This window comes from Pagrus pagrus, assembly GCF_965226575.1.
Source record: "Pagrus pagrus genome assembly, chromosome: 2".
In the NCBI taxonomy this organism is placed as follows: domain Eukaryota; kingdom Metazoa; phylum Chordata; class Actinopteri; order Spariformes; family Sparidae; genus Pagrus; species Pagrus pagrus.
In genome coordinates, this window is record NC_140186.1 from 11,379,375 (window position 1) to 11,393,865 (window position 14,491).

General features: G+C 43.7%; 1 protein-coding gene across 1 annotated transcript in view; it reads left to right on the top strand.

Annotated features, from left to right (window-relative positions):
• Positions 1 to 14,478, top strand: part of frem3 (Fras1 related extracellular matrix 3) — a 31,972-nt gene extending 17,494 nt beyond the window's left edge. The window contains exons 3-24 of the mRNA XM_084374017.1: positions 512 to 658; positions 1,627 to 1,857; positions 1,979 to 2,104; positions 2,381 to 2,632; positions 5,754 to 5,903; positions 5,991 to 6,200; positions 6,531 to 6,728; positions 6,809 to 6,973; positions 7,146 to 7,328; positions 7,421 to 7,551; positions 8,051 to 8,209; positions 8,309 to 8,612; positions 8,696 to 8,827; positions 8,918 to 9,249; positions 9,774 to 9,966; positions 10,056 to 10,160; positions 10,493 to 10,620; positions 10,713 to 10,847; positions 12,032 to 12,158; positions 12,258 to 12,445; positions 12,623 to 12,769; positions 12,852 to 14,478. Coding sequence (XP_084230143.1) covers positions 512 to 658; positions 1,627 to 1,857; positions 1,979 to 2,104; positions 2,381 to 2,632; positions 5,754 to 5,903; positions 5,991 to 6,200; positions 6,531 to 6,728; positions 6,809 to 6,973; positions 7,146 to 7,328; positions 7,421 to 7,551; positions 8,051 to 8,209; positions 8,309 to 8,612; positions 8,696 to 8,827; positions 8,918 to 9,249; positions 9,774 to 9,966; positions 10,056 to 10,160; positions 10,493 to 10,620; positions 10,713 to 10,847; positions 12,032 to 12,158; positions 12,258 to 12,445; positions 12,623 to 12,769; positions 12,852 to 13,421 — 4,313 coding nt within the window. The 3' untranslated portion in view covers positions 13,422 to 14,478. The remainder of the gene's footprint in view (positions 1 to 511; positions 659 to 1,626; positions 1,858 to 1,978; positions 2,105 to 2,380; positions 2,633 to 5,753; positions 5,904 to 5,990; positions 6,201 to 6,530; positions 6,729 to 6,808; positions 6,974 to 7,145; positions 7,329 to 7,420; positions 7,552 to 8,050; positions 8,210 to 8,308; positions 8,613 to 8,695; positions 8,828 to 8,917; positions 9,250 to 9,773; positions 9,967 to 10,055; positions 10,161 to 10,492; positions 10,621 to 10,712; positions 10,848 to 12,031; positions 12,159 to 12,257; positions 12,446 to 12,622; positions 12,770 to 12,851) is intronic.
• Positions 14,479 to 14,491: the final 13 nt, after the last annotated feature.

Sequence of the window (14,491 nt, forward strand, 5' to 3'; positions counted from 1 at the left end):
TCTTTGTGGTCACCTTTTTAAGTCACTAATAGAACCAAAAGAAGCCTTACTGTCCTGAAAACACTAAAAGCGTCACCTTGTACAAGAGGGAGAGCAGCAGAGCTTGAACGTGACGGGGTGAGGCAGATTAAAAAGAGGTCAGCTCATTAAAAAAATATACTATGACAGAGTTTTTTCCATAAGCAGACCATGTATCTATGATTTTACCCCACTGAGGGTTGAATGAAAGAGCTTTAAGTAGAAGTGGATGAGAATCAGAGGAAATAAGACGCAACTCTTGTTGAGGCCCAGTGAAGTGAGGTTTAGGGAAGCACTGGTATTAAGTTATCACGTTTCCCTTCCAAAATTAAAATGCCCCTTGATTCCTTTTATCCTAGATTGCCGTTTATATGCCTCAGTGGCTCCTAACACGAACTAAATAGATTGTTTCTTCATTGTACTGTTCAGCGGGGGAAGTCTTTCAAATACAGACCTGCTGCAATAAGCTTTTTTTGTTTTTGGGATCTTTTAGGTGGAAACAAACTGAAGCCTCAGCCATTCCGGCTCAACTGGTCCTGGATCTCTCTGGAGAGGGAGTACTATTTAGTGGATGAGGACGCCAAATTCCTGGAGGTGACGCTCAAACGCAGAGGCTACCTGGGGGAAACCTCCTTCGTCAGTAAGTGTCCACAGCCATTTGTTTAACATTTGAATGGATGTATTTCATTTTATTTTAAACTTTATGGATTAACTTTATGGATTATATTTTTTAATTCTTATTTTTTACTTTTGTTTCCTTTTAGAGTCAGTGTCAGACTTTGTAGTGCTCTTGTTCCTTTTAATTGATATGAAGGATGATGACACTAAACAACATGCCCTTATTAAACTGACAAGTTAAAAAAGAGTTATTGCCCCTTTAGCTGTTTCCTCAGCCTGTATGATATTATTTATGTGCAGTTTTAAAGGGCAGCCCTGCTATAAAACATCATCTCATAACCGTCCCATTTAAAATCTACACAGATTCATGTTAAGGTCCTCGCAGGATGTCTTCGTTTAATCCCCGCAGCGAAACTGAAGGAAACTTTAAACCAACACCACACTAATAACAACGTTTGGTCCCTAAAGGTGCAAAATCTTTTGTGCTCTTGTTTGACTGCTGCTCCATTTCCTCCGTTGTCTGAAAGAGGTGTGACTGAGAGCACATATAACCTTTCCTAGGAAAGGTCACGAGGAAATGTCAACATGCTGGTCCTTGTGGCTGCGTCAGACGTTTGCATGCAACAGATTTATCACAACACATGTCATCGCGAACACTCCTGTCTTTGAAGGTGCAAGAGAGGAAACCATTGACAACGCCTATAAATAACATTCATCCCAATCGCCAGAATTAATGTTGCCATTTTATGGAATCTCTTTTATGGTTTGACAACACTGACATTAAGGTCTGCTTAAGTTTAAGACCCTGATTTGGCTTTAAAGACTCACTTTTGCTGCCAGAAACACGGCTACAAACGTTGTCTGGAGATGGTCTCAAATAGTGTTCTGCTCTTTAGCGAGAAAGTCTGAGGGATTTGAATATTGAAAAACTGCAGGAGCAAAGCCAAAAACAACAACTCAAACAACTCTTTTCACATCCCTCTCCTTTAGGTATTGGCACCGTGGATGGGACAGCGGTGAAGGACAAAGACTTCCGTGGCAAAGCCCAGAAGCAGGTCCAGTTCAACCCCGGCCAGACTACAGCAACATGGAAGGTGAAGATCTTCACAGACCAGGAGTTTGAAACCTCGGAGACCTTTGAGATTCAGCTGTCAGATCCAGTCATGGCTGTGCTGGAGTTTCCCGACACTGCAACAGTTGAGATTGTGGATCCTGGAGATGGTAGGAATCCAACAATCAAGTCTTGCCACCATAAACGACTTACTGAATTAAAGACATGAATGGCTTTGAGAATGTTTTTGTTCATGATCACTCATCAGCTGCGGTTCTCTTTCCTCAACAGAATCGACGGTCTTCATTCCTCAAGCAGAGTTCAAGATTGAGGAGGATATCGGAGAGCTGGTAGTGCCGGTGCGGCGCTCAGGAGATGCCAGCCAGGAACTCATGGTTGTCTGTTTCACTCAGCAAGGTGAGATGAAAGTGTTTGTAATTACTGTCTTAGAAAAGAGAGGATCCCAAGATTACATGTAAAGACACTTTTAATTTAGATAAATGTAGGTGACACAATAAATGTGGGAGCACACTAACCTACTATTTTCACTTGCTATTTTTATCTATTATATTACATAACGTTATCTATATGTATGTATTTTATTACCATTTCCCTTTAAGATCTCATGCTACAGGAATATCTGAAGTTTCAAGTGTAATCTCTTGTCCTTTCTCTCTTTCCATAATTCCTCAGCCACGGCCACTGGCACCATACCCAGCACCGTGCTGTCCTACTCTGACTACATCACCCGACCTGAGGACCACACCAGCGTGCTGCGTTTTGACAAGGACGAGCGCGAGAAACTCTGTCGCATCATCATCATCGATGACTCCCTGTACGAGGAGGAAGAGAGCTTCAACGTCAGCCTCAGCATGCCCATGGGCGGGCAGGTGGGCGCCAACTTCCCGACCGCCAAGGTCACCATCCTGGCAGACAGCGATGATGGTGAGTGTAGTGGGCTTTACCTCGTTTTATCAGCCTTAAAAACTTCCTTACCAACAAACATACACATGATTTAGTAAATTTACATGTATAGTTTTAAAGCATACAGCGGGCAATATCGTGAAAAACGGTAGATATTTTTTTTGCCTATCTGCATTTTATTTTTCAGCCTTTGTTATTGTCTCCTGTTCTGTTTGCTTTTGTAGTTTCAGCCCTTGTTCGTTTAACACTTAACAATTTTTTTTATATCTGTTTGTGTTTGGACAAGAAGCCAAAACGTAAAGGAAAGTATGTGTTCTTCAAAACCTTACGTACATGTGTAGAAAAGGCCCGGGGTCATGGTGGCAGTTATGGATGATCCTGGTGCTCTGTGAGCCTTTGATGCTCTACACCATTAAGCCACCAAAGGTGCACAGACGGCACAGTAACACCAGTCTCCAAATCAAAAGCCCTGGACACTGTACTTGCCTTAATGGCTTTAGAGTAAGTTGAGATCCATCACCCCTCCTGTGCCGGGGTCTAACTGCTTTGTTTACATTCTCTGCTTCATTTATCCAACATACTCTGTCTACCTGTGTCTGTCTGTCTGAGTGTTAGAAACAAGAAAACAATAGACAGGTGTTGAGGAGGAGAATGGAGGCCTGTGGATGTTATGCTACACTGTAGGCTGTCTGACAGATAAAAGGACTTTAAACCTCGCTTTGCTCCTCGAGCGACCTCCGTCCTCATTGGCATTCAGGGGAGCTCAGGGGAAACAGAGGGCATCCCTTTGTCTGCAGGGACCAAAAGGCAGGTGGTGGAGAGAGGATGACTATGCAGGGAATCCCAATGACTGGCATGTTTTTACTCTTTGCCCTGTTTGATGGTATTCAGGGCTATGTTGCCTGATGCTGTTACCTCTTCTTACTAGATTTCAACCTGAGACGACAGGTAGCTTTTTAAAGCTGTAACTCACACATCTGACTTAATGCTCAAATTCTTAAAATCCTTTAGGCCCTTCTTGTCTTTATTTTACCACCGGTAACACCCAGACTCATTTTGTCATTTTGTGCTCCTCACAGTCCTCCTCTATGTCTCCGACCTTTCACCGGGCTAATTTCCTGTACTCACTTGTTGTAGTGACAGACCTGCTCGCAGAGCAAGCATCCCTCCCGACCAATTTGGAGCAGGAGTACAATTGAACTTTATGTATAAATAATCAGCGTGCATTCCCAGACATGTGAAGAGACAAGAGAGGACTCCTCAGTGTAAACCTCTATTGTGGCATACTTCTTGGTGGGTCCTGAAGTAACACCCCACCATAAATCTGGTTCAGTGTGTGTGTCTGTGTCTGTGTGTGTGTACTACCATCTGCCTGCCTGAGTAAACTTGTGGTTTGGACTCTTTCCAGCATCGAGCCTCCATTGTTACCGTATTTATCTGGCTCTTCCTCCCACTGATCTTTAAGGTTGCCATGTTGGCACTCATTCCCCTCATACAACCCCTCCTTCTCATCCTCCTTATAGTACTAAATAGCCGGGTTGGAGGCTGAAAGGCATTGAAAGTGTGCCAGGAATCCTCCCTTCAGCATCAGTTGTCTGTCGCAGCATCAGTCAACTTCTATATAAACCCAAGATCTGCCAATTCTGCTCATGAACCAATAATTGAACTTGAAAAAATTAAGTTTATTGTAACAACTGACATGTTTTGGACTGTTGACTTCATCACATCCATCAAACAACACTTCAAAGGAACATTTAAATAGACAAACTGGTAAAGTCACATGACCTTAACCTCAACTCAACTATGGTTTTCTCTACCAACACCAGAGTGTTTTGAATTTTGTGTTGTTGTGTTTTATTGATTATTAATTCAACTTTTTATTTCTAACAATTTTTGGTTGCACTTTATTTTTATTTCTTCCTTCAAAGTTACATATTATCACTATAAATAGAAAATAAAAGTTATTCTCGCTTCCTCAAACAATGCTGGAGTTTTCATCTTCATGATTGCATCCCTGCCACCTTCAGATAAAGTCTTCATAATGGCTTTAGTACTGGTGAATACATCATTTACTTGAAAATGTGTTAAAAGACATTCATTTGGACAAGTTTGGGGTGGCCAAGTCATGATAAATTCCTTGCTTACCCCACACTTGCTTTTCCTTTTTGGTTTTTTAACTCATCAGGATTCATCAGGATGGATCACTGCAAACACCTTTTATTTTATGACCCTGATATTTATTAGTACTAATGTTTAATCCTGCATTATTACTAAAAACAAGATTTTTCCCAACCTGGCAACTCGAATGTTGTTCTTGTTGATGGCTAATAGCTGATCTATAAAGCCTTAATAAATAATTTGCTAATTATTAATAGTTATTTCAACTAATTATGATTTACAAACCCTTTATAGAGAGTGCCCTAAATTTCCCTGTTTCTGCATTTTCTCTTTTGAGTCTTATAGTTCAAAAGCCTTAGGTCTGAATTTGCACCTCTATCACTTGATCTCTAAGACCACTGGCTGGACAGAGTGTGATGAAAACACGCTTTATACAGAAGTGAGGAGAGATGAATTGACAAAGTGATCCAGAGGTCTGAATTCCTGCCCTCTGCCTTTGTGAAGTAGATGGTTGCCGCTGTGTCTCTGCCAAACCCTCACCATACTGCTTATCAGCCGCTCTATCATCAGAAACTAGGAACATCCCTCCACTCGTACACACCCTGGTCTTCAGGTATATCCGCAGTCCTTTGGCGTTGAGTTCAGACGGAGCTGTCTGGATTTAGATAAGTGGGGGAGGGAGGATAAGAGGGATGACAGCTCTCTTCCTGTGCTGAGTCAGAAATGAGGGAGTTTGTTCGGGCTATTCATGCCAATTTGTCCCTGAACCTGATCGCAAAATCTGCAAAATATGTTGTCTGAATGTAAAATTAACCAAAAAATATCCAGCCTGGATTAAAAGCTAATGTTGCTCTGTCCTTCTAACAACGGACGTTTGTTCTCACAACCAGCAAAACTGATGAAAATACAATATCCAGATTATGACTCAATGATAATGATATTATCAGTATTTCCTGTGCTATTTTGGCGTGATTATTTTTCCTTGATTGAATTTCATTTATCCATTGTATTTCCTCTCTCGTAGAGCCCTCACTGTATTTTGGGGAACCTGAGTACATCGTGGATGAGAGTTCGGGCTACGTTGAGGTGAAGGTCTGGAGGACTGGGACTGACCTGTCTAAGACGGCTACTGTCACCGTCCGCTCCAGGAAGAGCGATCCGGTCTCTGCAGAAGGTATAATCAGCAGTCCGACAGAATAGCCAACACTTAGTCACGACTTCGTCACAGTGCTCGTTCATGGTTTTCCTCTCTGTCTGACAGCTGGACTGGACTACGTCGGCATCAGTCGCAACCTGGACTTTGCTCCTGGAGTGACGATGCAGACGTTTAGAGTGACCATCCTGGATGATCTGGGTCAGCCGGAGCTGGAGGGGCCGGAGACCTTTGACCTCGTGTTACGGATGCCCATGAATGCTGTGCTGGGGGAACCAAGCAAGACCACCATCACCATCAATGATACAGTCACTGACTGTGAGTGGCAAACAGACATATTAAACCTAATTATGTAAAGAATGTCCAAACCTACAGTAACATCACACTTTATTCTGTTTGAGTTGATTTGAGTCAATTACTTTATTTTCATGTCCCCGTTTAGTATTTATGAGCAGTACACAAACAAATTAAATGGTAGGCTGTGCAATTCATTATAAGGTACAGACCCAATCAAATGTCACATCAGCATGATTTTAATAGTTTTTTAAAATGTTCTACTTTAAATAACATAAATTTAAAATACTTTGTTTTGCAATATATTGTTAGAGGAAATGAGATTTATTGATTTGTTGATTTCTGTCTTTGCAGTGCCCAAGGTTCAGTTTAAGGAAGGAAGCTACAAGGTGGACGAGTCCGACGGGGAGGTGACAGCCATCGTGTACCGCAGCGGAGACATCAACCTCAGGTCCACGGTGCGCTGCTACACCCGCCAAGGCTCTGCTCAGGTCATGATGGACTTCAGTGAAAGACCCAACACTGACGCATCGATCATCACTTTCCTACCAGGTGAGACCTCCCTCTGCTTCCTAAATGTTCCTTTATATCCTGCAGCACTTAATCTAAACATGGTAACCATTGCTCTCCAGGTGAAACTGAGAAGCCGTGTGTGGTTAGCCTGATGGACGACTCCGTCCATGAAGAGGATGAGGAGTTCCGCCTCCTCCTGGGAACTCCCAAGAGCAAGTCTCAATATGGAGCTTCTATCGGGGAGCAGAAGGAGGCGCTGGTCACGGTCACAGATGTGAAAGACAGTACGTGCTTCACCAACAAATAAAATAATATAATGTGCCAAATAACTAATTTAAACTAATTGATTTTGTGTGTTTCCTGTTCTTGTGAAATACTCAGTTTGTAAGTTTAAGAGACAAACAAATGTCTATATTTTCAGGCTCAAGTCTATTTCCGATTTTCTTTGTTTTCTAGAGCCCATCATCCGTTTCTCTGAGATCAAGTACAGCGTGCGTGAACCTCAGATCAAAGGTGACGTGGCTATTGTGAAGATTCCTATCCTGCGTGTTGGAGACACCTCAAAGGTCTCAGTGGTGAGAGTGCACACCAAGGACGGCTCTGCGACCTCTGGAGAAGACTACAACCCGCTGTCAGAGGGTAAGGACCTGGTTTAGTGGCTGCACATTGCCTCTTGATGTGAACTTGAGTTTTCTTTTATCATTGCTCACTTCACCGTCTCCGTGTCTAAGATGTCGAGTTCAAGGAGGGTGAGAAGGAACACTTTGTGGAGATTGAGATCCTGTACGACGGCCAGAGAGAGATGAGAGAGGCCTTCACCGTACACATGAAGCCAGATGACAACATGGTGGCTGAAATACAGGTGACACAAAGGCCACACAAACAAATATAAACCAGTAGCAAGTCGTATATGTGCACACGTACAGTGCCGCATATCTACACACGTGAGCATGCGCCCTGTCATGTCAGCCTGTGTTAAAATAGCCAGGCAGCAGCTGGCATTGCTGTCAGCACGCCTGAACCACAGAGTCTTATAAAAAGCTTTTCCCTCTGGAATGAGATGCTGATGGGGAATGTCCCAGCAGAGCCAAACAGTAGACACACCTATAAACAGAACTGGGACATTCTACCCATATACTGGACATCAGACGTGTTCGGCTCACATGACCAGTTCAAAGACGTTGGGTACCAAAATTTGAAATTGTTCCACTTTTGCTTGAAAGTAAGGCAAGACACCCTGATGGTTTACCAAGAAGTGCTTGTAAATACATAGAATGCAGTGCAGTTATTTAGTTATGAGTGAAGGTAATAAGGTTTTGAGAAATATGAGTATTTAACGTCGCCTTCCCTCTTCTGTCTAGATGAACAAGGCCATTGTCTACATCGAGGAGATGGACAGTGTGGCAGATGTCACCTTCCCTGCCGTGCCCCAGGTGGTTTCCCTGCTCATGTATGACGACACAGCTAAAACCAAAGACAAGCCCCATCCGCCCAATGGATACCCTGTCGTGTGTGTGACGGTGAGTGCAATTCTTCAGCTGCTTTTGGGAGCCACACACACACACACCTTCAGATTTCTTTAATTTTTCAGCTGCCATCTGTCTCGTCATCTCTTGCAGGCTTGCAACCCGAAGTACCACGACTTTGACAAAACTGGTTCCATCTGCACGGCGGAGAACATCAACAACACTCTCACTCAGTATCGCTGGCTGGTCAGCGCCCCCACCGGGTCAGATGGAGTGACCAGTCCCATGAGGGAGGTGGACACAAATACTTTCTTCACCAACACGAAGTCCATCACTTTGGATTCGATCTACTTTCAGGCGGGCTCGAGGGTTCAGTGTGCAGCAAGGGCCTTCAACGCCAATGGAGATGCCGGCCTGGAGCTTTCCAGCCCCATTGCTGTGATCAGTAAAGAGGAGGGTGAGTGAAGGACTGAAGGGAGAGCCGCAAATTTATGCTTTGTATCGAGATCATTGTTTTAACTGGCTTCTAACTCTCTGCAGGAATGTGTCAGCCTCGTGTCCAAGGCACTGTTGGAGCTGAACCTTTCTCTGCTAAGATCCGCTACACCGGTCCAGATGACCCAGACTTCCCCAACCTCATTAAACTGACCGTCAACATGCCTCACATGGATGGTGAGCGGTATACATTTGTTGCATCACATCAATGTTTAGTAATTTTAAAAAATACACCCAGAGACTTAACAAGCATTTCACTCTTCACAGGCATGTTACCAGTCATCTCCACAAGACCTCTGTCCAACTTTGAGCTCACCCTCAGCCCAGACGGCACACGTGTGGGCAACCACCGCTGCTCCAACTTGCTGGACTTCAATGAGATCCAAACCGGCCATGGCTTCATCACCGATGCAACGAAGAACCCTGAGATCATCGGCGAGACTTCGCCCTACCAGTACAACCCCGTCATGCGCTCAGCCAACTCTCTGCGCTACTACAGGAACCTCAACTTAGAGGCCTGCCTCTGGGAGTTCACCAGCTACTACGACATGTCAGAGCTGCTGAATGACTGTGGAGGCTCCATAGGCACAGATGGACAGGTAGGACGAACATATTGGCAAAATCTACAGAGATTTAAACGTTAAGATCAGTGGATAAACTCTGAGGGTCAAAGTAAATCTGTGCTTATTTTATGTCAACTTCGGCAAAGGTGGTTGACAGTACTTCACGGCATCAAACTACAGCTTCTGTTGTCAGTGTTTTGATAGAGAAACCTTCAGTGTCAGAAATGACATACTGTCTGTTTAAATTAAGTGATGAACAATCCAAAGAAGCAAAATGGAGGAATGAAACGACAGTACAGAGAAAACTGAAAGAATCACTATGAGCTTCTATTGTTGAGCTGTCTTTAATGACAGCACTGGCATGTACCCGGCCGGCTGGCTTATTACAGGTGAGCTGGCCCGCGGCAGCACTGCACATAGTCATCAAGCTTGTAGAACCACATATTTAGCGGAAATGTGCGGGTGAGTTTCGCTGTGCCACTTTTCTGATGTGATCTTTTAACTCACACAGAGATACTTCTGTTTTATCCTCGACAATGTCTGATTTATCTCTTATTTAGGTGCTGAACCTGGTCCAGTCCTACGTCACCCTGCGCGTCCCTCTCTTTGTGTCCTACGTCTTCCACTCTCCGGTGGCTGTGGGAGGCTGGCAGCACTTTGACCTGCAGTCAGAGCTCAAACTCACCTTCGTGTACGATACAGCTATTCTGTGGCAGGATGGCATCGGCAGCCCACCTGAGGCTGAGCTGCAAGGTAAGTTCTCACTCCAGTGCTGCTCCCTGCTGGTGCTGACAGAAGTCTGTGTGTGAAACACTGTCAAACTGTGTTCTCTGCTCTCGTAGGAGCCATGTACCCGACCAGTATGCGTATAAATGAGGAGGGACGTCTGGTGGTCAACTTCAAGACAGAGGCTCGCTTCAGGGGACAGTTTGTTATGTCTCATTCAGGTAAGATCGGCGCCCATGCACTCACATACATCTCCTTAACCTATCCGATGTGGTCATTCTATACAGCGACCTCCTATTGGGTTACCCTGTGGCCCATATCCTCTCCTCATCTATTTCTGGAGCTCCACATTAGGGGTCCTTCCTGTGTGAAAGTACCAGAGGTCATTTCAGCAAATGTCAAAATGACCCTGCAGCGTTTACAGCTAGGAAGCGAGTGACACAAACAATGTAAAAGGTCACTCCATAAATACAAAGGCAGACACCGTTGCTAGCTCTAGTTTGGATAAAATGCAGCTTCAAAGATTTATGACAGTACACATGTTTGTTTTCAGGAACCAGCGTGTCATCCATGGTGATGTGTGCCGACCACCCCGGGCTCACATTCACGCTGTCCCTCGTCAGGACTGAGCCCACTTACAACCAGCCCATGCAGCAGTGGAGTTTTGTCTCAGACTTTGCCGTGAGTCCATATGCAGTCAGAAGTTGCCAGCTGTGGTGAAACAATTATAAACTTCATCATCAACATTGTCTCTCACTCTGTGTGACCTGTAGGTGCGAGACTACTCTGGCACCTACACAGTGAAGATGATCCCCTGCATTGCGTCACCCAATGGCGAGTTCAGCATCCCTCCTGTCTGCCACCCAAGAGAGCCACTGACGTTTGACATGGACATTCGCTTCCAGCAGGTCAGCTCAGATATCCTGACAAAATAATCCGTAGTCATCGTGAGAACACAGATGTTTTCTTTTTAGGATGACACTGCAAAAAGGCCATGTTTATCATTTAGACCGGTCGTTCCTACAACTGCTTCCTGAACAGACACTTTTTCTATCATAGAGTAAACTGATGACCCCCGAGGTGATATATTTTATGGACATTTCATATTATATTCAATGCATAATAATAATAATAAGAGTACAGAACAATTGATAACCTACAATCAACCAGATTAGTGAACGCAATGATGCAGCAAGTGATTTGAATTCATTTTGAGCAGATCATTTCCTGTGAATATTGCATCAGAGTTGACTTTTCCTGATATTTTAGAAGATTACCTGTCTGTATTTTGTATTTTTTCGGATTTTTAACTATCAAACATACTTCATAGGCCTTATTTTCAACCGATTCTGTGTTTTCTTCTCCCTGAAGCTTGGCAATAATAGTTCTATCAACCACCTACTTTGTTTCAACTATCTACTCACGAGGCTTTTCAGCAGAGTGAATGTTGTGCGAATATAGCTTGTGTTCATGTCTTCACCATGCCCTTAACCTGTATGACATTTTCAGCTTAAGTTAGTTGCTGCATTGTCGGGATGCCATGTGTGCATGGCACTGCTGATCTAATAAACATTAGGCTTTAAGTAAGAATAAGGAACAACCCTTTGTTTTCTTGTGATAACAGGTTAATTTATCTCGTTATCTCAGGTTAGCAAAGCTCATTTTTTGTCGCGATAATAAGAGGAATGAATCTGTTCTCATGACAAAAAGCTATTTTTGATCTCAAGATAACAAAACAATTCACCAGTGATCCCAAGATAAGGCAGTTAAAAAATAATAGCACCTACAGTCGTCATGTGCTTGGTAATAATTTAAACTTTAAGAATGACGGTTTTGTTTAGTTTTCATCATAGAAACAAGTAAAATGCTGAGATATACTCCTACTGTATACCTTTTCCTACACCCCTTAAGATCAAGAAGGCCTTGTGACCTTTGTGGCGCGTTGGCGACCCCCAGTGGTAGACTTTAAAATAAGATTAATAAGGTTTATTTGTTTCCAGTGACGGTAGATTCTCAGTGTTAACAAACATGTACTACAGAATAACTATACTAATACTCATAATCTGTTCTGTGACCTTGTTCTGTGCTGCAGGTGAGTGACCCGGTTGCAGCTGAGTTTAGCCTCAACACTCAGATGTTCCTGCTTTCCAAGAAGGAGTTGTGGTTGTCTGATGGCTCCATGGGCTTCGGAGAAGGAACTGATGCTGCATTTTCAGATGGTACTACAACACTGCCACCTAATGGATTTTGGTAAACATCACAGCTGAGGAACATTAACCCTTGAGTCCCACTTACAAATCATCTGACCTTTCCTTTAGGCTCCATGATCTACGGCCGTGTGATGGTGGACCCAGTCCAGAACCTGGGCGACTCCTTCTCCTGCAGCATTGAGAAAGTTTTCCTCTGCACCGGAGCAGATGGATACGTCCCGAAGTACAACCCCACTAACAAGGAGTATGGTTGCCTGGCAGATGCTCCCTCTCTGCTTTACAGATTCAAGATCCTGGTAAGATGCAATGAATCGTCAAGAAAAATATTTCATTGTAGCGTGGAAGTCTAAAGAAGTAGAGGTCATATCTGATTTTTGTGTGTGTGTGTGTGTGTGTGTGTGTGTGTGTGTGTGCGTGTGTGTGTGTGTGTGTGTGTGTGTGTGTGTGTGTGTGTGTGTGTGTGTGTTGTGCAGGACAAGGCCCAGCCGGAGACTCAAGCTTCAGCATTTGGTGATGTTGATTTTAAGGCCACGCTGGCTCAAGACACAGCTGGAGCTCTTCCTCTGGTCAAGCAACCAGGATCAGATGGCTTCACACTCTCCTCATCTCCACTTTTCCAGGTCTGTATGATTCCTAAAATACAGTATATTCATGTAGCGCATTAATAAATAAGTAACGCACTCAAACATGTTTGTCTTGCAGGTGGCTGCTGGTCGAGAATGGTTCATCCACACCATTTACACTGTCCGCTCAAGACAAAATGCCAACCGCAACATTGGCAAGCGCAGCGTGGAGTATCTCCATCACGGCATGTCCTCTGTTGAGCAGCCAGAGACCTCCATCATGGCCACCCACCGCCAGCGGCGTGCCGCACATGATACCTCTGACCTTGCTCTGACTCAGGACATAGGTGTTGAAAACAACCGGGGCACCAACTTACAGCACATCGCTCTGGACCGAGCAGACCGCATGGTGGTCAGTCAGCGCCAGCCCTGGTCCCCTAACCGTGACCCCCTGTTGGAGGGCCCCTTGCTGGAGAGTTCTGGCAGAGAGCCGGCTGACAGCTCCACCCTGCCCATGTTGGTGGGCCTCGCAGGTCTGATCCTCCTCATCTGTCTCATCGCCACCATTGTGATCCTGCTGCTGCGGCGCAAGAAGAGGGAAAAGAAGACCCAGTTCCCTCCTTACACCACCTCGTCCTCTACTGCCTACAACGGCTACAGCCAGGGCTCAGCGAGCATGTGGAGCAGCTCAGACAGCTCTGAGGTCTAGATGTGGACCCTCCCCACCTTAAAACACCTGCCCCCTTATAAAAAGACTATGATAGTCCCAGCCACCATCGTGCCTTCAAAGCCCAACTATTGTAGCACTGAATAGAGCCCAGTACAACCTGTGGACAGCACAATATGTCAGTGTTTAGGGCCTAAATGCAGAGAATGCACCAGAGTTTTCAGAGGCGTACTGATCTCTGATTATGGTTAGGTCTTGCTGAAATGTACTATAGGTTTCTGCCTTTTCTGCAGCCTATTTTTAATCATGGATGTACGCAGAAACCCCTCAAAATGATTCACCTGCTTCATTGGTTGTCAAGTTGTAAAATATCCCGCTTTATCCAATGTTTGAAAATGCATGAATATCCCAGTTTTGCAATTATTACTCATGAGTAAAAAGCAATCTTGTTTAAATTTAATTAAGTAAATCATTTTCTATGTTCCTCCTTTTAAAATAACTACCAAGTATTTTTTTATTATTGTAATTCACTGTGTTCATTATTCTGTTTTGTGGAGAGTAGAACAAAATGGACTGAATGTTAGTTGAAGCTGACCTTAATGAATGATAATGTGATGATTTTTAGTATTGATATTTCACTGTCATGCTTTAAAAAGCCTGCAGTAAACCTGCCCACTGCCGAGTCACAATACCAATATGGTGTCATTGAAAGGGATTGTAAATGTCATTTTAGTTTTGAGAATGCAGAAATTAACTTTTTTTTTTTTTTTTTTTTTACATTTTTTCCAAGTCAATGTGGCTGAAATCAGATGCAAAACTTTCTGTGTACATAACAATGTAGGACTATGAGAATAAGGTATTATTACACCCTGGTGAAACTTGAAAAATTATGAACTATACGTCTTTCTGGTTTGTTGATCAAGTCCTGAGAAAAAACACAAGTGCAGCATAAAAGTTATAATTATTCTTCTACAGGTGACAGTATATTTTAATGTGCCAATTGTTAGCAGACTTTTATGGCTTCTGAATTTTGTGTCAATTTCAAGAGTTTGGATGTATGTACACTTCAACTGCCAAATATTAAATGTCCTTTTTTGAATCAATGTCTTATT